This window comes from Carcharhinus amblyrhynchos, unplaced genomic scaffold, assembly GCF_965287045.1.
Source record: "Carcharhinus amblyrhynchos unplaced genomic scaffold, sCarAmb.v2.hapA scaffold_77, whole genome shotgun sequence".
NCBI lineage: Eukaryota > Metazoa > Chordata > Chondrichthyes > Carcharhiniformes > Carcharhinidae > Carcharhinus > Carcharhinus amblyrhynchos.
In genome coordinates, this window is record NW_027649817.1 from 391,826 (window position 1) to 418,417 (window position 26,592).

At 43.1% G+C, this 26,592-nt stretch overlaps 1 protein-coding gene across 1 annotated transcript in view; it reads right to left on the minus strand.

Moving 5' to 3' along the window:
- Positions 1–470: 470 nt before the first annotated feature.
- The window catches only part of cct7 (chaperonin containing TCP1, subunit 7 (eta)), a 32,678-nt gene continuing 6,556 nt past the window's right edge, over positions 471–26,592 (minus strand). The window contains exons 2-12 of the mRNA XM_080182656.1: positions 14,264–14,417; positions 13,513–13,619; positions 12,909–13,034; positions 12,415–12,467; positions 11,369–11,540; positions 10,157–10,321; positions 7,833–8,021; positions 6,535–6,632; positions 3,550–3,682; positions 2,504–2,710; positions 471–963 (exon numbers count right to left, since the gene is read on the minus strand). Of these exons, the coding sequence (XP_080038782.1) occupies positions 739–963; positions 2,504–2,710; positions 3,550–3,682; positions 6,535–6,632; positions 7,833–8,021; positions 10,157–10,321; positions 11,369–11,540; positions 12,415–12,467; positions 12,909–13,034; positions 13,513–13,619; positions 14,264–14,417 (1,629 nt within the window). The 3' untranslated portion in view covers positions 471–738. The remainder of the gene's footprint in view (positions 964–2,503; positions 2,711–3,549; positions 3,683–6,534; positions 6,633–7,832; positions 8,022–10,156; positions 10,322–11,368; positions 11,541–12,414; positions 12,468–12,908; positions 13,035–13,512; positions 13,620–14,263; positions 14,418–26,592) is intronic.

A 26,592-nucleotide genomic window follows, 5' to 3' on the forward strand; every position in this document is an offset into this window, starting at 1 on the left:
GGACGTTGACCAAGATCATCCACTCTGCATTTCTGGCCAAAGTAAATTTGCCGTTTTGTTTTGTAAGTTCATTGAGAAGGTTGGATGTTCGTGAAGCCACCTCCTGTCCGTTGTCGTTTTTCAGACTCACCAAATCCCCATATTTCATAATGTCCAAAAAATTAGTCCTCATAGTTCTGAATATCCTCAATGACTGATCACCCAAAGCCTCTGTGGGGGCTTTGAGAATTCCAAGGATTGACAAATAGTTGAATGAACATATTTCTCTTTACCGTGGTCTTAATTGGTTTCAAGATATCTACAGGTATGGGGAGAGCACAGAATTGTGATGTAGAATAGAGAGAAAATGTTGCTAGGATTGTATGAGTGGGATGGGAGGGTGGGGGGAATGGCCTCTTTCTGCGCTGCAAACTTCAGTCATATAGAAAACAAGGATCTCACACCACAATAAAGGGTCAAAACAACTCTGCTGCCCGTTAACTGGAACTTTATTTCTCACAAGACACATTTTTATCCAACAATAAAAATGATGAAAATAATAAATAAAGCTAAATGCTGCTGTTGCTAGGGTGTGAACCTGGAGCTAACAATGTGAGGAAGCCACTTGCAGTGTGCACAGCTTGGTGAACAGACTGATGGTGCTGCCTGGACTTTGCAGCTTCAGTAGTTACTGCACACGGCAGCTGCAAGATAGAAGTGCCAGGTCAGACCAAGCAGCAATCCACTGCCCATGCTGCCTCAGTGGGCATGTGGTCTGCCTCTGCCTCGGCCCTTTGGCATGGCAGATGAATCCACAGTGGAACGTGGGTTCTTGATGGTCTCATCGACGGACAGGATCAGGCATGCTGCTTCTGAGGCAGCGGTGAGGGCATTGATGCGCACAATGGCAGGCTCCCACACACAGGCCGTAAAATTATCAGCAATGTCTTCATTGTTCACATCAACTCCATACCACATTCCACCCTGTTAAAAAGCAGACAGGAGATAAGAACAGCACCCAGTAAAACATCTCCTTCAGAAATTACATTATTCACTCAGAGCAGCGAATGCTCAGCAAAACATTTCGTGCATCATTTCCACTTCCGTAGTCCAATGCAACCCACCTTAAATCTCACATATCCTGTTCCCTGCTCCCCCATCACACACACCCAGAGCCCTGTTCTCCACTCCCCTCTCCCCATCACACAACAGCCCAGAACCCTGGTCCCCACTTCCCTCTCCCCATCTCACACAGCCCAGAACCCTGTTCCCCACTCCCCTCTCCCCATCACACAACAGCCCAGAGCCCTGTTCTCCGCTCCCCATCACACACATAGCTCAGCCCTGTTCCCCATTTCCCAATCACACACACACCCAGACAACTGTTCCCCGCTCTCCTCTCCCCATCTCATACACACAGCCTAGAGCCTTGTTCCCCACTCCCCTTTCCCCATCTCACACACAGCTCAGAACCCCGTTTCCCATTCCCCTCTCCCCACCACACACGCAGCCCAGAGCCCTATTTGCACACTCCCCGTCACACATTCGACCCAGAGCCCTATTCTCCGCTCCCATCTCCCCATCACGCACACAGCCCAGAGCCTTATTCCCCGCTCCCCTTTCCCACCACACACGCAGCCCCTGTTCCCCGCATCACACATATCAACCTCCCAGTTTACCCCTCTCCACCATAATGCCAGACCCAGCAATACAGGATCCCACTTTCTTCCAGCCCAGGGAAAGCTCCTCCATCTCAAATGGTTCAGCCTATCAACTTTCAATACTTATTCTAGTCTGATATAGGCCTTATTAATAGAGGCACTGAGTACAAGAATAGGGAGGTCATGTTTAACTTGTGTAAGATGCCAGTTAGGCCTCATCAGGAGTACTGTGTCCAGTTCAGACACCATTCTTGAGGAAGGTTGCAAAGGTACTGGAGAGAGTGCAGAGAAGATCCACAAGAATAATTCCAAGGATAAAGAACCATGAAGACAGTTTGAAGAGGTTGGGTCTGTTTGCCTTGGAGAAAAGGCGGCTGAGAAGCTTGATAGAGGTATTCATGATCCTTAGGGTAGGGTACATAGTGAAAAACTGTTCCCACTCAACAGAGCACAAGTACTAGTTTCAAAATAACAGCCAAAGTAAAAATAATACGAGGATTTTTTTAAATCCAGAGATTGATTGGTGTCTGGAACTTCATGAGGGGGTGGCAGAGGCAAGTTCGATCGAGGTATTCAAAAGGGCATCGGATTGCTATCTGGAAAGTAAGACTGTGCAAGATAGGGGAAGGGGTCTAGATAGCATGCCCTTTCAGAGGGCCCTTGCACACTCGATTTGTCAATAAGCCTGCTACTACGTGGTAAAGATTCTGGGAAAAAGAGAAAAATTTGGGGTAGGTAACAGCCAATCAGCAGGAAATGAATGGCAAGAATCTGTCAGGGACATGCAATGTAACTGGAGAGGATTCAGTCAGACTAGAGTAACAGAGCAATGTGAAGAGGGTGGCTAGAGAACCTGTCCTTACCTGAGCATGTTTGGCACGTAGTTTGTTGAGAATGTTTGTGGCATCAAAGCCAGCATTGTCGCACAGCTGTCGTGGGATCACCTCTAGAGCCTTGGCATACGCCCCAATCAGCAGCTGCTGTTTGCCAGGGATGGTCCTGGAATAATCGCGCAGGTATTTGGAGATTTCCATCTCAATAGCACCTCCTCCAGCAACAACAGAGTCATTCTGCAAATACACAGCAATAAGTGATCAGACACCCGAGCGTCCCAGTGCCAGGCTAAGTATTTTGCTTTATTGCCGAAACTCACTGCCACATGTCAAAAAAGACATACCAACCGAACAACACAACAAGATGGGCCCACACCTCAGCATGGGGATAGGCTGAACAACATATACTGGGGTAACCCACTCAGCTCTGATCACACGGGTCCAAATAATTCCACCACAACAGCTGGTGGAATTTAAATTAATAAAATCTGGAAGTGAAAGCTAGTCTCAGTGATGGTGATCACAAAACCAACAACTATTGTAAAAACTAATGGGCGGAATCTTCCCATAAACGCACAGGGTGTTGGGTGAGGTGAGAAAACCGGTGTGAAGCTTGCAAGCTGCACAGCCAGCCTTACTCTCTGTAGTGAATGACATTCTGTGCATTTTAAAAAGGGGGGCAATAGACACATCATCAGGTGGATGAGCAGGGCCGAAAAACACCAGCAAAGCCAGGATCCAAACAGTGTCTAGATCTCCAAATGTAACTAATTACATATTCTGCTATCCTACCTTTGCCGCTGTCTCTAATGGTATTAGCAGCCCTTTTGTTTTACATCCACAACATCTTTGTCAATCTCTCCTGAATTCCAAACAATCACTGACTTTCCATTTTACCCCGCCAGTATATAACTGATCATATTTCTGTAGCAGAGGCCATGAACACGAAAAATTAACTCTATTTTTCTCTCTCCATAGATGCTGCCAGATCTGCTGAATGTATCCTGCATTTTTATTGCAGGTTTTCAGCATCTGCAGTATTTTGCTTTTAGATCAGGTTAATTTTATTTCCTCACCTTGATGGCCCGTCGAACGATCATTATTGCATCGTGAAGGGAACGCTCAGTCTCCTCCATAAACTGCTCTGAACCTCCTCGAAGGATGATGGTACAGGTCTTGGCCTTGGGGCACCCAGTGAAGAAGTTGTATCTGGAAAGTGGTACAAGAAGAGGTCACAATTCTGTTGTTGACCCAATGAACAAGAACTATCACCAGCTGAACGCTTCAAAACCAGAATGTGAAGGCTGCAGTTGTGTAAGTGAGGAATGCACATGCTGATGAAAGAATAATCACATTATAGGTGGCTTTGTGCTGTTGACCCACTGAAAACTAGGCTGAGACCATTTAGAATATCAAATGGCACAGCAGGTTCAAAGAAATCAACCGCTTACTCCGTCTCCTACATCCTACGTTCCCGGATCACGTCAGACAAGAGCCCTGTCAGACATGAGGAAGCCTCCACCCCACTTACCTGAAATGGATACTGGCCCAAGTGGGTAACTGTTTAAACACACTGCAATCAGCATTCCTCCACTGTCACAATTCTGTTAATAGATACACCCTCCTGCTATTGCCTATTTCACATTGCCAGATAGAAGTCTAGATGTAAAATAGTATCCTGTCCGTGACTGTTTTCAAATTCAACCTCAATTCAGCCTAGCCCCAAAATAATTAACTCCCCCTTTTTCTAAGATGATGCTGCAGAAATGTACAGTTACAACCTATCCCATCTTTGTTTTCTCTCCCAAAACTAAGTTGTGAGGAAGGTCCAAGGAGGTTTCAAGGAGACCTGGTCAGGCTAAGTAAATGTGTGAGAACACAGCAGGTGAAATATAATGTGAACAAGTGTGAAGTTTCTCAGTGGAAGAAACCAAAAGGCCAAAAGACTGAGATAAGGAGGAATTTCTCCTCTCAGGTGGGGAATCTTTGGAATTCTCTACCCCCGAGGGCTGTGGAATACATTTAGAGCAGAAATCAATAGATTTCTGGATACAAATAACACTAAGGAAAATGGAGGTAGCACAGGAAGGTGACTTGAGCTAGATGATCAGTCATGATCTGTTCGAATGGTTCAGCAGGCTCCATGAGCTGAATGGCCAACTCCGGCTCCCATGTCCTTTGTTCCCAAGAGGAAACTGCGCCTGTCATTGGTGTCTGTGTGCTGTTGGATGTCCCACATTCTACTGACCATTTGCGTCTCTCAGGTTTTAAGGTTATTTTTGTCAAACATGTCGCCATGTTTCGTGGTAGAGACCAAAAGCCTCTTTTGCAGGTGCTTGTTATAATGGACTTTAGACCAGGCAATCTGGGCACACTGTTGCTTCTGGTGACTTGAATTTATCTTTTACTAATTGACTCTATGCCCCTTGTTCTACTTGCAGTTTAATTTCAAATAATATCTCAGGTTAACATTTCCCATACCAAAACTATTCCATATATAGTATTACAATGCAATCACTGCCTTTTCAGATGGAATATCCCAAGTTTCTCCACCCTTCCTTTTGACACTAGTTCCCAGCTTTGTGATTCTCCTTGTCACTATATTCAGTGCTTTAATATCTCAGCTTCTTCGTTACCAAAACTTAACCAGAATAAAAAATACTACCTTTTCTGACATTTAATTGATTATGCTGGGTAGTTTTACCGATTGCTGATCTGCATAGGGTGGACATGTTTACTGAGACCTCTTGTTTCATCATCTATTCCTATATGTAGAACTTCACATTTGTTTTGCCACTTACATGCCATTTTCACTCTTTCAGTAATTTCTCCCTGCCTTTTTAATTACATTGCCCTTGAAACTTAATGAATTTTCATGCAGTTTCTGAATCCAGATCTTTTATCTGAATAAGAAGCAGCCCCAAGTTGCACCTGAACCATCATCACCCCACTTCATCCAGCAATCCACTGTCAGCACTTTTGAAGGCTCTAATGTGTATCTCAGTGTAATGACTGATTTATATTACATGCAACATACGCTAAAGTTTTTTAAAGCTTATTTATTAGTCGCAAATCAGGCTTCCATTAACACTGAAATGAAGTTACTGTGAAATTCCCCAAGTCTCCACACTCCTGTGCCTGTTCGGGTCAATGCACCTAACCAGCATGCTTTTCAAAATGAGGGAGGAAACCCACACAGACATGGGGAGAACATGCAGACTCTATACAGACAATGATCCAAACCAGGAATCAAAGCTGTGTCCCTGTGAGAACATTCTAGAACAAAGAAAATTACAGCACAGGAGCAGGCCCTTCGGCCCTCCAAGCCTGTGCTGACCATGCTGCCTGACTGAACTAAAACCAACGCCTCTGGGGACCATATCCCTCCATTCCCATCCTATTCATGTATTTGCCCAGGCAGCCCCTAAAAGTCACTATCGTATCTGCTTCCACTAACTCCCCTGGCAGCAAGTTCCAGGCACCCACCACCCTCTGTGCAAAAAACTTGCCTTGTACATCGTCTTTAAACCTTGCCCCTCACACATTACACCTGGTAATTGACGCTTCCACACTGGGAAAAAGCTTCTGACTTTCCACTCTGTCCATACCCCTCAGTCTTGAAGACTTCTATCAGGTTGCCCCTCAACATTCATCATTCCAGTGAGAACAAACCAAGTTTCTCCAACCTCTCTTCATAGCGAATGCCGTCCACACCAGGCAACATCCTGATAAATCTTTTCTGTACCCTCTCCAAAGCCTCCACATCCTTCTGGTAGTGTGGCGACCAGAATTGAACACTATATTCCAAATGCGATCTAACTAAGGTTCTATAAAGCTGCAACATGACTTGCAATTTTTAAACTCAGTGCCCCAGCCGATGAAGGCAAGCATACCGTATGCCTTCTTGACTACCTTCTCCACCTGCGCTGCCACTTTCAGTGACTTGTGTACCTGTACACCCAGATCTACTACATGTTAGACCTGCTGAGTGATGCAAATACCAACAAGAGCAGATTCAGTCTATAAATCTGGTAGATAGAGCACCAAGTGTAAAGTTGTACCTTTCACTTCCAACCTGGACCTCCTCAAAAAGTGCACACTGTCCCAATACATCACCTGTCAAGGCATTAACGCTCGTCTGAATGGAACCACCACAGGCCTAAAAGAAAGACAAAAACACAAATGATTGCAGAGAACCAATACCTGTACCTCTTCCATTAGTATGTGGACAGACAAGGGCATAATAGTAATGTCACTGGACTGACAATCCAGACGCCCAAACTAATGCTTTCAGGACGTGCTTTCAAATTCCATTAATACATTTAACTCATAAAATATCTGGAATTGAAAGCTAGCCTCAGTAATGGCTGTGACAAAACTGTCATTGATTGTTGTACAAACCCATCAGATTCACTAATGTCCTTTAGGGAAGGAAATTGTCCTTACCTGATCTGGCCTACATGTGACTCCAGATCCACATCAATATGATTGACTCTTAACTTCTTTCTGAAATGGCCTAACAAGCCATTAAGTCAAAGAACATGTAGGAATGGGCAGCAAATGCTTTTCTTGCAAGCAAACTGGACAAAGGCCTTTTAAAAAGGCTGAATCTATGTCTGTCTGTGACCCCTGAGTGGAGCAATCAGTCACAACCGTTCCTGGATTGCTTTACTGACACACTAAACAATGAGTGTAGATTAGGTTTGGCTCTGATGTTCCCTGTAGTCAAACAGCCAATTGGTATTTCTATCCAGGGTCACACGACTTAACTGAAAGGCTGCTGATATCCATGTAAGCAGCAAGGGTTAGCATTAGCCTCCCAACAAAAGGGGGGAATTTTGAAACTGTACAGTATTGTACAATTGTACTGGGAATATTGTACAGTATCTCAAATTCAACAATTCCTTACCCACTCTTTTGCCTACAATTAATCTTTGTTATAACATACAGTGGTTTTAATACTGGCTACACATTTTCAATAAGCCAACACATCAATGTGCACTATTGACAGACTACAGCCTGGGCTGGTTCAGACAGTGGATTCACTCATCATGGGCTGGTTCCATTAGAGAGTGGATTTACTCATCATGGCCTGGTTCCCTTAGACAGTGGATTCACTCATCATGGGCTGGTTCCATTACAGAGGATTCACTCAGCATTGGTTGGTTCTATTTGAGAGTGGATTCACTCAGCATGGGTGGTTCCATTAGAGAAGGATTCACTCCAATGTGCTGCTCACAAGTCTGTCAATGAGCTTGGCCAGTTTCCATTCCTAGATCCGCAGCAGAAATTACTAAGTGATTCTGGCAGCACATTGCCATTCAAAAATTATGCCGTTCAACTCCATAAATTCACTGACCATCATAGTCCGCTTGAGATCCTCTTCTGGGACCCTGCCAGCGCAGAACATGTCCCTGTCTGCAAAATACTGTGTCGCCACATCTCCAATAGGAAGCTTGGACAGCACGACCTTGGCCCCGGACAGATGGATTTTCTCAAGCTTATCATAAAGGATATTCCACTCTGCATCAACAATGGCTTGATAATCCTAGAAACAAAAGGAATCCTGAGTATTTAATGGTAAGTGTGTGTGAACAGTCTGTATAACACAATGTTAAGAGGAAATAGATTACTACACTGGACCTTTATTACCCAGGCCATATCCAGCAAAAGCTAAGACATGAGGTCACTGCCCACTGCTCAATTCCTAAGCCATGATGGAGAAATCATTATGTGGAGATGCCAGCGTTGGACTGGGGTAAGCCAGTCCTCCTCATTATCCCCAATACTTCTTACTGGAGAAATCATTCTCAACCCCTCAGCAAACACAGTCGATCTAATCAGCTTGAAAGGATTAATAATCACACAAGTTTAAAAATCAGGTAATCTGCGACACTGAATTGCACAGGAAAACAATGAGAAAACCACAGCTTTTGATTAAAGTAGGCCTAGACTAGAGTCAAGACCATAAAACTTCTAGTTACAAGGCCTTAGTCACACAACAGACATACAAGGTCTCCATTGAATTGTGCACAGCTGCGGCTTGCTAATATCTGTTTTAACAAGGGACAATGAACATAGGAGGACATGATGTACCACTGGTTAGAAATGTAGCTTTTATAATTGTGTCTGGAAGGTAATAAATAGAAAGTAGTATGAGTTTGGTGATATAATTAGGGTGATGTGCATCAGTTGTAATTGAACAACTATACCCTTATATTAAATATTATGTAATCACAATTGTTAATTGTGAGTGAATATAGAAATCTCCTGTTTAAATGTACATCTTTTGATTGGCATATGTTAATTTATTGTAATTGAATCTCAACTATAAATGTCTGTACAATTTTTGAATCAAGGCTCTCCCTGGTGCACTAATTAGAGCAGAGGCCAGCTTACACTATAGATCGTAATAAAGACCTTGACTGAAACTCCAAGAGTTTTGTTTTTTCGATAGTGAGAGTGAAGTACACTATAAGTCTCCCCAAAACAGCTCAAATCCAACTTGGCCCCCTTGGAATTATAGTATAGTTCCAGCTTCTCTCTTTTCATATACTGGGTAATACTGGTAATACACGAAAGTACAACTTCTAACAAATGCAGAATATGACACTGAAAGAGCAAGGACAAGGCTCGTGAATAGGCCTCCAGACTCGGCACCAAGCAGTCCTTACTGAAAAAATGTGGCATTTCTCACACTAGACATCCTGTGCCTCTCAAAGAAGTCAATTAATGGGTAATAAGGGGCAGTTGTGTGTAGTGGGCCTGCATATCCACTCTACAGAGGACTCCCACAGTTAGTAGTAAAAGGAAACTTTCACTCCATTAGCATAGCCTCGATGTAAATCCAGCTTCTCAAGATGAAAAGTCAAACTCCTGAGACAATCCAGTATCCTGCAACTTGTAAATTTTTAAAATAGAGACACAGCAGAAAGGAGTGGAGTGAACAGAGAAATCACCAAGCCACAGGTAGAATCAGTCAGCTAATATCAACACATCTTGCCATTTATCTGTAACTATTAACCCTATACATTTCATATCATGCACACTTGATACACAGAAATAATATTACCACGTGCAATGTATGGTGATTAACAAAGTAGTTTGCAAATTGCTGTGGGATGAATAAACTGGAGATATACTGAGGAAGTGCACAATGCCTATGAAAGGATTTGAGAATTGCCTGACAATAGTTACAATGAAGCAAACAACGGGACTAGCTCATTAAAGCTGCATTCAGTCACTTTACAGATACAGAATATAACGTAGCATTCCTCTGTATAACTCAGGATAGGATAGACCACTCAAATCAATGTGCATTTTGAAGGAAACAGTTAGATGTCTGTGACACAACTCACTCCCTACTGAGAGTACAAACTCTAGATATTCCACATCCACCAATTTTAATCTTTTCCTTCTTAATGAAGAGCCTTCTCCTTCTGGGTGTGATGCTCTAGGTACTAATAGCTTTCCAATATTGAAATTAGTTACTAGACGATTCTACGTAGTGACTCTAAGAAGGGTTCAGGGTATTCGTCACATGCACTCTACAGAAGTTACTGAAAAGCAGACATGAGGAGCACCTCAGCCAGAAGGTCCCACCCACTCCGCACAAGTTCACAATAGAATGAAAACTCATGCCAATGCAATGACACTCACCGTTCTGCCCTCAAAAGCACTGACCTCAACACTGTTCACCCGAACCTCTGCATTATCCTTCTCGGCTTTGAGTTCCAATTCCACATTCAGCAGTGCGATTTTTGGTTTTTCATACTTCTTGGGTTGCATTTCAAACCCAGCATAAGAGAATGTTTTCTTGAAGGCGACACCAGCTATCAGCTGAGATTCCTGTGATCAATACCAAGCATGTGTAAGAACACAGACAAGCAAAATTCACTGAAATCGGCAATTTAAAAAAACAAAGGCTTTAGTTTCCATTTATTTGGTACTATTTATTGAAGATTGAGGTGAAATACAGTTGATGTATGGTCCTCCAGTGCTTGTAAATAAACCAATAGTTTCCAAATGTTACCTATACATTACAATGTATTACATTACCATGTTATACATAACTACAAACACACTCACTGAAACCTCCCTTCAACCCCATCCTAATTTCTGAATTTTTAAGTTTATTTATTAGTGTCACAAGTAGGCTTACATTAAGACTGCAATGAAGTTACTGCAAAAGTCCCTTAGTCACCACACTCCAGCACCAGCTCGGGGACACTGAGGGAGAATTTAACATGGCAAATCCACCTAACCAGCACATCTTTTGGACTGAGAGAAAACCAGAGCACCCGGAGGAAACCCACGCAGACATGGGAAAAACGTGCAGAATCCACACAGACAGTTACCCAAGCTGGGAATCGAACCCAGGTCCCTGGCACTGTCAGGCAGCAGTGCTAACCACTGCGCCATATTTTTCAGACTGGAAGCAGGTATACCTTGGTATTTCTTTTTGAATTACCTGTACAATTATACAGGGCATGAATGCAGATGACACAAAGCTTGGACACATAGTAAAAGGAAGATAGTTGTAGACTTCAGGAGAGCACAGACTGGTGAAATGGGCATGACGACTGAAACATAATACAAAGATGTGATGCAATGATGAAACACTTCAAACAGAATTTTAAATGTGATGCAGCAACAAACCTGGGGATTAATGTACACAAATATTTTATGGTGGCTTATCAAATAGATAAATAAAGTAGCTTTATAGAGGTTCAGCATACAAAAGTAAGAAAGGTATGCTAAATCTTTCCAAATCAAAAGAACAGATTTTTGAAAAGGATTCACTAAGCCCTTGGGGAGCTACATAAATTATTTTTGTATTTCCTTCCAGCAGGAGAAAGAATTTGATGTATACAGTTAATGCTGCCAAACACCAACCTCCAAACCACCTCCTTGAACTTTCTTGATCCCAATCATTTTCAGTGGGAGAAGGTCATCCAACATCATGACTGCATCCACCACCATCTTGGAGAAGAAACCTTTCTGAAGGGCAATCAATTTGGAGCTGAGGGCAGTAGCAGCGCATTTCTCAAAAAGCGCTCTCTGATCTCTGCAAGGGTGAAACAAGTTTAAATAGTATGCATTGAAATGACCAGCATTCAAACAAGTTTATCCAACATCTGCATCCAGCCTTCAATGGCACTACAAACAAGTCTACTTGATTGGCAGAACTGACACACCTTTACTGTACTGTGGCTGCAGTGTGAGCTATCTATTGGATGTAATGCAGCAATGTCCAAGGCTTCTTTAACCACACCTTTCAAATTCATTACTTCTACCATTAAGGACAAGGCCAGAGGGTGCATGGAACATAATCATCTCAAAGACAAAGATCATCCTGACTTGAAGTGCACATAAGCACTTCAGCAAAATTCTGGAATCCTTACCTAACAGCAATGTGGAAGCAGCTTAACACTGCAGCAGTTCAAGGCAGAGGCATCTCCTGCACTTGTAACTGGAAGGTGCAGCGTGAATGGGAAGGACTGACTGAACAGTAGACCATAGTGTCATGGAGGGAACATTCCTTTGGGAATGCTGAAACCAGGGTAGGGAACATGTTGCTGGAGGTGATGGAATGGGAGAGGGTGATCCCTTGAATGTTGAGTTGGTTGGGTGAATGGTAAGGACAAGGGGAATTCTAACATGACATGGAAGGGAAGAAAAGGGGTGAAAGTAAAAGTGTGTGAAATGAGGTAGATAGGATTGAGGGTACTGTCAGCCACAGTGACAGGGATTCAGTAACTGAGGTAAAGAAAAATATCAGAAGCACTGGGATGGAAGACGGCTTTGTCAGAACATATGCAATGGATACAGAGAAACTGGGAGACTGGAGGAGATCCTTAAAGGAACCAGGACAAGGCAATGTTTAGTCCAGGTAGTTATGAGAGTCCGTGGACATATATATATATATATTTTATACTTACTCCTTGTTGTCTTTCTTCACAGTTACAGCAATGGCTTTGATTTTTTCCAAGGCCTATACCAGAAGAGATGAATCAGAATCAATTACAAGAGCTCTTTAGGGCTTCTCAGTCTCCACACTCCATTACACACCAGCTTATATCCAATGTCAGCAGAACTAATTAAACTTTTGCTTGCAAAGTGCTGATAAAATAAGGGAAAATGGAGGAAATATTTGTTGCAGTGAATCAAACAAAATCAAGTTTCTGCCATATTAACCACATCAATAACTCATGAAACCACACAATAATAGTGCTATATAAATCCAAGTTGAAGTTGTAAATCATTATAGATTGATTGAAATCAGGTCAAATATTCAGCAAAGGACACTGGGAGGGCTGCACGAAAGAAATGACAGGATAACTAACCAGTTTCTCAATTTTTCTAAGTAATATTGAATATCCAAGGAACCCTTTAAATCATAACCAGCCCGTTATAAAGGAAAAGCCATTATTACCAGCTGTGTGGCCCTACGGAAGGATCGGATGATAATCTGGGGATGAAGTCCCTCTTCCACGTATGATTTGATCTGTCTCAGGAATTCGGCAGCAAGAAGGGTAACAGAAGTAGTTCCATCACCCACCTGGAAAGAGACACAGAGTCATCATACTAATGTTATATTCATTCCAAACTTCATCCTAACAACTATTAAACATGAAAGATTATTTAAAAGAATTGCCAAATCCACCATCTCCCTGCCATCCCAGAATATACAAAAAAAACAGCAAGACCCATTGTCCCAGAATGGGAAAGGACAGTGTGTGACCCACTGTCCCAGAGTGGGAAAGGACAGCATGTGACTCACTATCCCAGAGTGTGAAAGGACAGCGTGTAATCTACTGTCCCAGAGTGGGAAAGGAGAGCGTGTGACACATTGTGCCAGAGTGGGAAAGGAGAGCATGTGACCCACTGTCCCAGAGTGTGAAAGGACAGTGTGTGACCTACTGTCCCAGAGTGTGAAAGGACACATTCCTAGGGTGAGAGAGCACTGTGTCTGATCTGGTGGAGCACTTTGACCTCATTTGGAAAAGAGGAAATTAAAATGTACTCTTCCAGTGTACCTCAGCATCTTGTGATTTTGCGATGTCCACAAGGGTTTTTGCAGCTGGGTGAACAACATCGAGCAGCTTCAAGATGGTGGCTCCATCATTTGAAACAGTTGCTTTCCCTATAAATAAAAACACCTCACATTAAATGCACTGAAGGCTCCTCCAAACTTCTAGAATGCGTATGTTTGATTAACTGGAGAATGGTGCGAGCACAATTTATATCAGCAGCCTCCTCTGTACTGATGATAGGATGAATCCACATTGAGTCTGACGACTCCTGCAGGAAGATCTATGTGCAGAATTCACTTGGGAATGGCATCTTGTCTAGTAGTGATAAGTTTAATGGCCAAACAGCATGCAGCACACACTTGAAAGGTTACAGTAGAAAGGGTGTCAGAAAGCAGCCATATCAGTAACAAAATTAATGGCGAATCTACACGAAGATTTAAATCTTCACAATTATATTTAGCATGGTGTAATGGCAGTTACCATTCCTCACACTGCGTTGCACAATGTGCCGCAGTCAATTTAACAACCTGAAATATACCCACAAACATCACTGTGAAATATAAGAAAGCTATTCTGCAGCAATCAGGAACTCGCCATTCTGATGTTACGCACATTTAGTAACAGAGGAACAGGAAGAGGTCATCAAGTCCCTCCAATCTAGTCCACCATCCCATGAAATTAAGGCTGATTTAACTCTCTTAAGTCATGGAAAAGATAGGAACATTGAGCCAAAATATCCCAAAAGTACCCCTACCTCTGTCGTCCACGATGAGCTTATCCATCCCACGTGGCCCCAGCGTGGTGCGAACGGCCTCAGCAATAACCTGGCAGGCATTAATGTTACTGACCAGCTGTGGAGTTCCTTGAGAAGTGTCAGTCCCCTCCTTGAGGAGGATAACTGGTGCGGACTAGGAAAGAAAAATACATTTACATTAAATCCATTCATAACTGGATCACATGAATTTAATGAGTCACATTTTGAAGATTCAAGTGCAGAGTGCTAAATGTCACCAAATTTTAGAAGACTAGAAGACAACAGCATAAACTAAGAAACTGGTATTACAATCATAGAATCTTACAGCAGAGGAGGAGGCCATTGTGCCTCTGCTAGCTTTACAGGTGCTGTCCACTCTCCCCTGTTCTTCTGTCCAATTATTTTAAATCTTGCTGGAAATGTTTATCCATTCCTGTTTTTAAAAGCTATTCTGGATTCTACTTCAATGAGTATTTCATTCTGTCCTGACAACCCGCTAAGTAAAATAGTTTCTTCTTATTTGTCTGGTTCTTTAATAATTTTATGTCCACAAGTTCCCAAAGTTCATAGAATCCCTACAGTACAAAAGGAGGCCATTCGATCCATCAGGCCTGCACCAACAACAATCCCAGGCCCTGTCCCCATAACCCCACATATTTACCCTGCTAATCCCTCTAACCTATGGATCCCAGGACAATAAGGGTCAATTTATCATGACCAATCAACTTAACCCGCATATTTTTGGAGTGTGGGAGAAAATCGGAGTACCTGGAGGAAACCCAGGCAGACCATGGGGAGAACATGCAAACTCCACACAGTTACCCAAGCCAGGAATCAAACCCAGGTCCCTGGAGCTGTGAGGCAGCAGTGCTAACCACTGTGCCACTGTACCGCCCGAGTGGAAGAAATTAATCATGCCTTATTTCATAGAATGATTTAGCATAGGCCTTTGAGCCCATCATACCTGTGCTGGCTGTTTAGTAAAGCTATCCAATTGGTCTCCTGCTCTTTCCTTAACCCAGCACTTATCTTTCTTTCACAGGTTTATCCTATTACCTTTTGAAAGTTATTACTGAATCTGCTTTCAGGCAACACATTTCAGATGACACTAACTGACCATGTTAAAAAAAAATTTCCTGATGTCACCTCTGGTTCTTCTGCCTTGCACTCTGAACTCTGGTTGCTTCCCCAAATCCCTGGCCACTGAAAACTGTTTCTCTTTTATTACTCAACCTAAACTATTTGTGATTTTGAACATCTCTAACAAATTTCCTCTTAACCATCCGTGCTCCAAGGACTTTCTCCCATAATCATTCCATTAAATCTTTCAGCACTTTCTCTCATGCCTTAACATCATTCCTAAAGTGTAATGCTCAGAATTGGACACCATTCTCCAGCTGAGGCCTAACCACAACTTCCTGGTCTTTGTAGCCCTCTAATAAAGACAAAGATACTGTCTGATTTTTTTTATAACAGGCTTCTCGACTTGTCCTGAACTTTCAAAGAGAAACTAAAGAATTGCCACTTCCTCAGCACCTTTCAAGGTGTCAGGAAGTCCCAAAGTGTTTTACAGACCAAGAAGTACTTCTAAAGCGTAATCGCTGTTGTCATGGGGGAAATGTAGCGGCCAATTTCTGTACAGAATAGCTCACACAAACAGTGCAATAATGATCAGATACTTTTTTTAGTTAGATTGGCTGAAGGGAAAATACTGGACAAGATTTATGTATAAACACTCCAAAGTTCTGTTCCTACACCTACTGTAAAACTATACCATTTGGTTCACATGACTTCTCATCCTTCCTGTCAAAATGTACTCCTTCTCGGCATTAAATTACATCTGCCATGCGTTTGTCCATTTTACCATTCTGTCTATGCTTTTCTGAAGTCCATCAGATTCTCCTCATTGTTTACGTACTTAGTTACAAAGCTAGACTGGAGAAGCTATCGTTGTTTTCCTTCGAGCAAAGGAAATGGAGGGGAGATTTGATAGAGGTGTACAAGATTATGACAAGTTTAGATGAGGTAGAGAAAGTACAGCTATTCCCATTAACTGACAATACAAGGGCCAGGGGGAACACATTTAAGATTTTGGCCAAAAAATGCAGGGGAATGTGAGGAAGAACTTTATAATCTAATGAATGGCAATGAGCTGGAAATCACTGTCCACAAGGTGCTGGAAGCAGAAACAGTCAATGATTCAAATAGAAACTGGACAGCCACTGCAAAGAGATAGATCCGCAGGGCCACAAGAATTGTATGGGAGGGGGAGAACTTGATTGCTCTGTGGGGAGCCAGCATGGACTCAACAGGATAAATGGCCTCTGTCTCTCCCAATATTACCTCCACGACTACATTTCAAGTTTCAAATCTGCAAACTTTGAAATTAAGCCCTGGATACCACGTCCAGGGCACAAATCTACATGAAAAATTGCAGCTGACCTAATAAAAATCTGGGAAACATCACTGTACAGCCATCCAATCTGAAAAACAACCGCATACCAATAATCTTTCAGTCCCGCAGTAAATTTTGTATTTGGTCTCAGTTCCAATTTCCTCCATAAACTTCAAGCTCCATTTCCTCTTTTAACATCTTCCTTAATCAAGCTTTTGGCTGCTCACCTTAAACTTTTACCTTGATGTTTACTGTGCGTTTCTCATTGCCCGTGGGTGATTTGGAATATTTTACTATCTTAATGTACCATCTTATAATTAGTTTAAATATTTGATGTAGGGGGGCTAAATTAGGCTAATATGGTTTGAGAACATTAACACAATACTGACTTAAGAGTGAATGATCTTAGACTATAGGGAGCGCTGACAAGAGCGGTGATTATAAAAGAGACAGCTCTAACTGAATAGCAAGCATTTCTCATTTCAAACATGTTTTTGAATTTATAAAACGGATGCAGTTTGCTTCTCGAATACATTTTGTAAAACTTGAGCAAACAATTGAATGCGGCCACTTTATCAGCTATTTTTGGGAGCAAAACGGCTACCAATGCCAGTTTGATGAATAGATCTATACAACTCAAAACTGATAACACGTGCAAGGCAGACATAAGGATTTTCTCAGAGTCAGACGAGTGTCACGGGGGTTTGAGTTTGTGGGCCTCATTCTCCCATTTCACTCTCCAGCATCATGTGACGCTGGGCAAACAAGGGAGGAAGCATCCAAAAGTAAGAACACGGCACACTGGTTAGCACTACTGCCTCCCATACTAGAGCCCCCGGTTCAATTCCAGCCACGGATCACCGTCTGTGTGGACTTTGCACTTTCTCATGTTTGTGTGGGTTTCCTCCGGGTGCTCTGGTTTTCTCCCACAGTCCAAAGATGGGCGGGTTAGGTTGATTGGCCATGCCAAATTGGTCCTAATGTCAGATTAGCAGGGTAAATATGTGGGGTTGCAGGAATAGGCTCTGCGTTGGATTGTGGTTAGTGCAGACTCAATGGACCGAATGGCCTCCTTCTGTACTGCGGGGATTTTATGATTCTATAAGATCCCATTAGGTCAGGATATAAATTGTTATTGGCTACAGTTGTTGACAGGGATGATATTGACTGATTTGTATAAATGTTTACTGGATTATGCTAACCGAAATGCTGGGAAACATGATCTTTAAAATGTATAATCTCCCTCATGGAGGCACTATTTTTGCTGCGCATATTTTCTACCTGGAGTGCTGAGCTACTTTACATTATTGTCCCATTTGATCGTTTGGTTAATAAAGTCACGTTTTAAAATCAGTACACTGAATTTCATGAGTCTCTGTATTTGACTTAAATTCAACAAAACATAGCCTCAGAAGAAACAATATAGTAAAAAGCCAAAAACGTAGTAAACAGTAAGGATAATAGTAACAGATTTCAAGAAGACATTGATAAGACTCGTAAAACAATGAGACAGACAATGCATTTTGGTAGCACTGAGGTGAGGCAATGTAAACTGAATGTTGTAATTTTAAATGGGGTGCAGAAACAACAATGTGTTTATTCATAGAAATCTTTGAAGATGGCAGGGCAAGTGAGAAGGCTGTTAAGAAAGCATTGTGGAACCCTGAGCTTTATAAATAAAGGAAAAGAGTGCAAAATCAAGGAAGCTGTGCTCAAGTTTAAAACACTGGTTAGGCTTCAGCTGGAGAATAATGTTCAACTCTGGACACTGCGCTAGGAAGGATGTCAAGACCTTAGACAAGGTGCAGAAGAGATTTACTAAAATAATAATACGTATGAGGAGCTACCTCCAGAGAGACTGGAGAAGCTAAGTGACCAAAGAGGTGGATGGGGGTAAGGCAGTTGACGTGGTATATATAGAACATAGAACATTACAGTGCAAAACAGGCCCTTCGGCCCACGATGTTGCGCTGACCAGTTAAAAAAAAACAACAACAATGACCCACTAACCTAAACCAATCCCTTTTCGTCCATAAACCTGTCCACAGACCTCTTAAACGCCCCCAAACTAGGCGCATTTACAACTGCAGCAGGCAGGGCATTCCAATCCCTCACCACCCTCTGGGTAAAGAACCTACCCCTGACATCTGTCCTATAACTACCCCCCCTTAGTTTAAAGCCATGCCCCCTCGTGCTAGATTTTTCCATCAGAGGAAAAAGGCTATCACTATCCACCCTATCTAAACCTCTAATCATCTTATATGTTTCAATAAGATCCCCTCTTAGCCGCCTTCTTTCCAGCGAAAACAACCCCAAATCCCTCAGCCTCTCCTCATAGGATCTCCCCTCCATACCAGGCAACATCCTGGTAAACCTCCTCTGCACCCTCTCCAAAGCCTCCACATCCTTCCTGTAATGTGGGGACCAGAACTGCACACAGTACTCCAAGTGCGGCCGCACCAGAGTTGTGTACAGTTGCAACATAACGCTACGACTCCTAAATTCAATCCCCCTACCAATAAACGCCAAGACACTGTATGCCTTCTTAACAACCTTATCTACTTGATTCCCAACTTTCAGGGATCTATGTACACATACACCTAGATCCCTCTGCTCCTCCACACTATTCAAAGTCTTCCCGTTAGCCCTATACTCAACACATCTGTTATTCCTACCAAAGTGAATTACCTCACATTTCTCTGCATTAAACTCCATCCGCCACCTCTCGGCCCAGCTCTGCAACCTGTCTAAGTCTTCCTGCAAACTATGACACCCTTCCTCACTATCTACCACACCTCCGACTTTGGTGTCATCAGCAAATTTACTGATCCACCCAACTATACCCTCATCCAGATCATTAATAAAAATCACAAACAGCAGTGGCCCCAACACAGATCCCTGAGGCACACCACTTGTAACCGAACTCCATGATGAATATTTACCGTCAACCACTACCCTCTGTCTCCTATCCGCCAGCCAATTCCTAATCCAGTTCCCTAGATCACCCCCAATCCCATACATCTGCATTTTGTGCAGAAGCCTACCATGGTGAACCTTATCAAACACCTTACTAAAATCCATATACACCACGTCCACTGCCTTACCCCCATCCATCTCTTTGGTCACTTTCTCAAAAAACTCAATAAGGTTAGTAAGGCACAACCTACCCGCCACAAAACCATGCTGACTATGGACTTTAGTAAGGCGTTTGATAAGGTTCACCATGGAAGGCTTCTGCAGAAAATGCAGATGTATGGGATTGAGGGTGATTTAGGAAATTGGATCAGGAATTGGCTGGCGGATAGGAGACAGAGGGTGGTGGTTGATGGTAAGTATTCGTCATGGAGTTCAGTTACGAGTGGTGTGCCTCAGGGATCTGTTTTGGGGCCACTGCTGTTTGTAATTTTTATTAATGATCTGGATGAGGGTATAGCTGGGTGGATTAGTAAATTTGCTGATGACACCAAAGTCGGAGGTGTGGTAGATAGTGAGGAAGGGTGTCTTAGTTTACAGGGAGACTTGGACAAGTTGCAGAGCTGGGCCGAGAGGTGGCGGATGGAGTTTAATGCGGAAAAGTGTGAGGTAATTCACTTTGGCAGGAATAACAGATGTGTAGAGTATAGGGCTAACGGTAGGACTCCGAATAGTGTGGATGAACAGAGGGATCTAGGTGTATGTGTACATAGTTCCCTGAAAGTTGGGAATCAAGTAGATAGGGTTGTTAGGAAGGCATACGGTGTCTTGGCGTTTATTGGTAGGGGGATTGAATTTAAGAGCCGCAGCGTCATGTTGCAACTGTACAAAACTCTGGTGCATCCGCACTTGGAGTATTGTGTGCAGTTCTGGTCCCCACATTATAGGAAGGATGTGGAGGCTTTGGAGAGGGTGCAGAGGAGGTTTACCAGGATGTTGCCTGGTATGGAGGGGAGGTCCTATGAGGAGAGACTGAGGGATTTGAGGTTGTTTTCGTTAGAAAGAAGGCGGCTAAGAGGGGACCTTATTGAAACATATAAGATGATTAGAGGTTTAGATAGGGTGGACAGTGATAGCCTTTCTCCTCGGATGGAGAAAGCTAGCACGAGGGGGCATAGCTTTAAATTAAGGGGTGGTAGTTATAGGACGGATGTCAGGGGTAGGTTCTTTACCCAGAGGGTGGTGAGGGATTGGAATGCCCTGCCTGCTGCAGTTGTAAATGCGCCTAGTTTGGGGGCGTTTAAGAGATCCGTGGATAGGTTTATGGATGGAAAGGGTTTGGTTTAGGTTATAGGGTCATTGCTTTTTAACTGGTCGGTGCAACATCGTGGGCCGAAGGGCCTGTTCTGCGCTGTAATGTTCTATGTTCTAAGCTAATGTTGATCTCCTCGGGATAGAGATGATTAAGTTTTGATAGCGATGTTCATGAATATTTTTGATAATGTAAATGAGGAAAGTTGTTTCTATTAACAGTCATAAAGTTTAACAACATCCAGGATAACTTAAACATTCACTCATCAGCACACCGTGACTGCAGTGTGTACTGCCTACACAATGCACTGAAGCAACTTGCCAAAGTTTCTGCAACAGCATTTCTCAAACTCACTGCCTGAAAGGACATGGGTAACATGAGAACACCGCCACCTGCATGCATGGAAACATAGAACAGTATAGCACAGTACAGGCCCTTCGGCCCTCTATGTTGTGCCGAGCTATGTCCAAACCCAAGATCAAGCTATCCCACTCCCTATCATTCTGGTGTGCTCCATGTGCCTATCCAATAACTGCTTTAAAGTTCCTAAAGTGTCCGACTCCACTATCACAGCAGGCAGTCCATTCCAAACCCCAATCACTCTCTAAGTAAAGGATCTACCTCGGACATCCCTCCTATATCTCCCACCTTATAGTTATGCCCCCTAGTAACAGCTACGTCCACCCGAGGAAATAGTCTCTGCACGTCCAATCTATCTATCTATCTATCCATCCCCCTCATCATCTTATAAACCTGTATTAAGTCGCCTCTCATCCTCCTCCACTCTTAAAGAGAAAAGCCCCAGCTCCCTCAACCTTTCCTCATAAAACCTATCCTCCAAACCAGGCAGCATCCTGGTAGATCTCCTCTGCACTCTCTCCAATGCTTCCACATCCTTCTTATAGTGAGGTGACCAGAACTGAACACAATATTCCAAATGTGGTCTCATGAAGGTTCGATATAGTTGCAGAATAACCCCATAGCTGTTAAACTCAAACCTCCTGTTAATAAACGCTAACACGCTATAAGCCTTCTTATGACTCTATCTGCTTGAGTGGTAACCTTCAGAGATCTGTGGATATGAACCCCAAGTTCTCTCTGTTCCTCCACATTCCTCAGAACCCTGCTGTTGACCCTGTAATCTGCATTCAAATTTGTCCTACCAAAATGAATCACCTCGCACTTATCGGGGTTAAACTCCATCTGCCACTTTTCGGCCCAGCTCTGCATCCTATCAATGTCTCTTTGCAGCCTGCAAGAGCCCGCCACCTCATCCACTACCCCACCAATCTTGGTGTCATCAGCAAATTTACTAACCTACCCTTCAGCCCCCTCTTCCAAGTCATTGATAAAAATCACAAATAGCAGAGGACCCAGCACTGATCCCTGTGATATACCTCTGGTAACTGGCCTCCAGTCTGAAAATTTTCCTTCCACCACCATCCTGTCTTCTTTGAGACACAGTAAAAAGTCTGACAACACCAGGTTTTAGTCCAACCGATTTATCTGATAGTAAACTCACTAGCTTTCGAGGGGATTCCCTCTTCTTCAGGTGAATGGAGAGTTCTGGCCTCAGACAGAGCATATAAAGCACAGACAGTTTAGAGATTACTGATTAGAATGCGAATCTTTGCACCTAACCTGCTGTTCAAGTCCTAAAGTGGCTGACAATGTGTGTGGAAGGAGCACTGATCACAGGTTAAAGAGATGTGTATTGTCTCCAGACAGTACAGTAAGTGAGGTTTTGCAAACCCAGGCAAGTCACGGGGGTTACAGATAGTGCGATATGAACCCAAGATCCCTGGTGAGACCATCCTCATGTGTACAGAACTTGGCTATCAGTTTCTGCTTTGAGACAACCAGTTACTTATCCAATCGGCCACATTTCCTTCTATCCCACACCTCCTGAACTTCTTCATGACCCTACCATGGGAAACCTTATCAAACATTTTACTAAAATCCATGTATATAACATCAACTGCTGTACCTTTGTCCACACACTTAGTTGCCTCCTCAAAGAATTCAATCAAATTTGTGAGGCAGGACTTACCTCTCATGAAACCATGCTGATGATCTAGATTAAACTGCATCTTTCCAAATGGTCATAAATCCTATCTCCATTAACTTACTGACCACTGAAGTAAGACCATCTGGCCTATAAAGGTCACTCCTATTTTCTTTCTTGAAGAGAGGAACAACATTTGCCACTCTCCAGTCCTCTGGCACAATCCCCGTGAACAGTGAAGACCTAAAGATCAAAACTAAAGGCTCCGCAATCTCATCCCTTGCCTCCCAAAGTATCCTAGGATGTATCCCATCTAGCCCAGGGGACTTATCGACCCTCAGGTTTTTCAAAATTGCTAATATATCTTCCCTCAAAACAAATACCTCCTCCATCCTATTAGCCTGTATCACACATTCATCCTCAAAAACATGGCTCCTCTCCTAAGTGAACATTGAAGAAAAGTATTCAATCTACACCTCACCTATCTCTTCTGACTCCATGCACAAGTTCCCTCTACTATCCTTGAGTGGTCCTAACCTCAGCCTAGTCATTCTTTTATTTCTCTCCAAGTCACCCATTAAAATGATAAAGGGATTTGCTAATTGGAAAGAAACTATTTCTTCAGCCAGAACAAAGTGACACAATCATAAAATTAGACTTAGGCCATTCAGGAACAAATTAAAGAATTTCCTTTCCCATAAAAATAGTGGTGGAAATCTGGAACTCACCTCACAAAGGTGAGAATTCTTGCTCATGAGAAAGTCAAGTTTAAGATCGGTAACTATTTTAAAATAATAATGTCAAGATCATAGCAAACCCCAATCATAAGTATTTTCCCTCTCTAGTTCTGAAAAAGGGTCATGCAGCATTGAAACGTTAACCCTTTCCTCTCCCCAAGGATGCCACTCGACCTGCTGAGATTTTCCATTTTTTTTGTTACTGATTAACCATGATGCAAATAAATGGGGGACGTGTTTGAAGCGTTGAATGGCCTAATCCTGTTCCTATGTTCCATTGACTAACATTTCTACCTACAGAAATAAGTCTATCCTTCCCAACAGCTGTAAGGTGGCTTTGTTGAATGGGTCGCAAAAACATTCAAAACTCTCTGTAACAAGCACACAGTATAATCATGATAACATTATCTAACTGGTCCCACTCCTCTGCTCTTGCCCACTATCCTGTCAACCTTTATTTATCCAAGTATTTATTCAAATTCCCATAGAAAGTTACCACTAAATCTGTTTCCACTGCCCTTGCAGATAGTACATTCCAGATCATCATAACACATGGTTCAGATAAACTGGACATTTCCCTTTGGCTTTTTTGTCAATTAAACCTGTGACCTCTGCTCACTGATCTTTCTGTCTCAAAGCAGCATTTCTCCATATCTATTCAATCAAAGCCCCTTATAAATCTTCCATAACTTTACCTGATCTGACGAGAACTTTTCCAGCTTCTTTTTTCCAAATTTACATTTCAGTACAAAAGACAAAGCTGAAACATTTACAACCATTTTCAGTCAAGCATGCTGAGGATGATCCATCAAGACTTCCTCTTATGGTCCTCAGCATCACCAGTTTTCAGCCAATTCAATTCACTTCATGTGATATCAAAGAACAGCTTATACTTCAGAACTAGCCACCCTCTGAGCCATGCTGTTCTACTGCAGTTATACTACAGGTATTCACCCAACTAAGCGGAAAAAAGTCCAGATATGTCCTGTCCACAAAAAGCAATCCAATCCAGCTGATAACTTCAAAAACTGATGATGCAGGAAATCTGAAATAAAAACAAAGTGCTGGAAATGCTCAGCAAGTCTGGCAGCATCTGTGGAGAGTGAAACAGTTAACACTTCAAGTCAAATAAAACCCCTCAAGACCTTTTCAGTGCTGAAGAAGTCATATTGGATTTTAAACGTTTACCGTTTTTTCTCTCTCCCTCTCCAGATGGTGCCAGATCTGCTAAGTAGTACTTCTAGCACTTTATCTTTTATTCCAGCAAATAATTCCCTCACCACTCTACTCTCAATCATCAATGTAATGGAAGGTATTCAGCATGACTGTAGCATGTCTTCAGCAACAATCTGTTCACCGACGTTGTGGTTGGGTTCCACCAGAGTCACTTGGCTTCATTCCTCATTACAGCGTTGGTCCAAAAAGAGACCAAAACTCAAAGTAAGGCAAGAACAACAACTTGACATCAAGGCAGCATCAAGCCATTGGAAACAGGAGAAAAACACTCCACTGGCTGGAGTTGTATCTAGCATAAAGAAAGATAATTGTACTTGCTCCAGCTGGGAGATGCGCATCTCCCGAGGAGCTGGATCATTCACCCTCAACATCTCCGCAGCAATTTCTAAGGTAATTTTATAGTGTCCTAGATCTACCTTCAGCTGCTTCATCAATGACCTTCCCGCCATCATAAGATCAGAAGTGGAGACGTTCACGTACGATTGCACAATATTTAGTGCAATTCATGACTTCTCAGATACTGAAGCAATCCGTCTCCAAATGCAGCAAGGCCAGGACAATATTCAGGCCTGGGGTGACTTAAGTGGCGAGTAACACTCCTTACCAGCACTATGGGAATGCCTACAACACAGGATCTGCAGCAGTTCAAGAAGGCAACCCACTACCTCCTTCTCAATAGTAATTAGGGATGGGCAATAACAATAAACCAGTCTGCAAAGCTTAAATCCTCTGAATGACAAAATATATATCGTGGAGATGGGATGCAGGGGGGTGCACAGAATTATAGAAACCCTACAGTGCAGAAGGAGGCCATTTAGCCCATCGAGTCTGTACCGACCACAATCCCATCAAGGCCCTAACCCCATATCCCTACATATTTATCCGCTAATCCCTCTAACCTGTGCATCTCATGACACTAAGGGGCAATTTTAACACAGCCAATCAACCTAACCCGCATATCTTTGGACTCTGGGAAGAAACCAGAGCACCTGGAGGGAACCTACGCAGACACGAGGAGAATGTGCAAACTCCACACAGACAGTGACCCAAGCTGGGAATCGAACCAGGTCCCTGGAGCTGTGAAGCAGCAGTGCTAACCACTGTGCTACTGTGCCACCTTTGCACTTATCTTATGAGGAAAGGTTGGGTAGACTGGGCCTCTGCATTGGAGTTGAGAAGATTGAGGTGATCTTATCAATGTCCCTCTCGTCAAAAGTTTTTTAGGTGTCTAGATCACCAACAACCTGTCCTGGAAGTTAGGCCAGGGGATAGTCGTTAAGGGGGAGCGGGGGGTATAAATCGGATACTCACCCGGGGACCCACCTCATTGTTCTCCGGAGCATTGAACCTGGTGGCTGTGGCTGTGGTGAGTGACTGATTTAAAGTGAAAACCGCTTTTTTCCTGTACTTCCGGTTCTCGGGGCTTGTTAGAGTGTAGTTTACTTCCGTGCCGGAAGTTAGGCCAGGGGATTGTCGTTAAGGGGGAGCGGGGGGTATAAAAAAGGGGTAGCAGTATAGAGCGGGCAGCGGAGTGAGTGGGAACTGAGTGAGAAGGGCTTTGGCTTGCTGGGCTTAGGCGAGTGCAGGCTTGGAGAAGGTGAGTGACAGATTTCTACCTTGGGCACTTACAGGAGGTTGGGACATGGCAGGGAATATAGGGAGGAATGTAAGTTGCGTCCGGTGCCACATGTGGGAGTTCCTGGTGGTGTCACGGGTCCCCAAGGTACACAT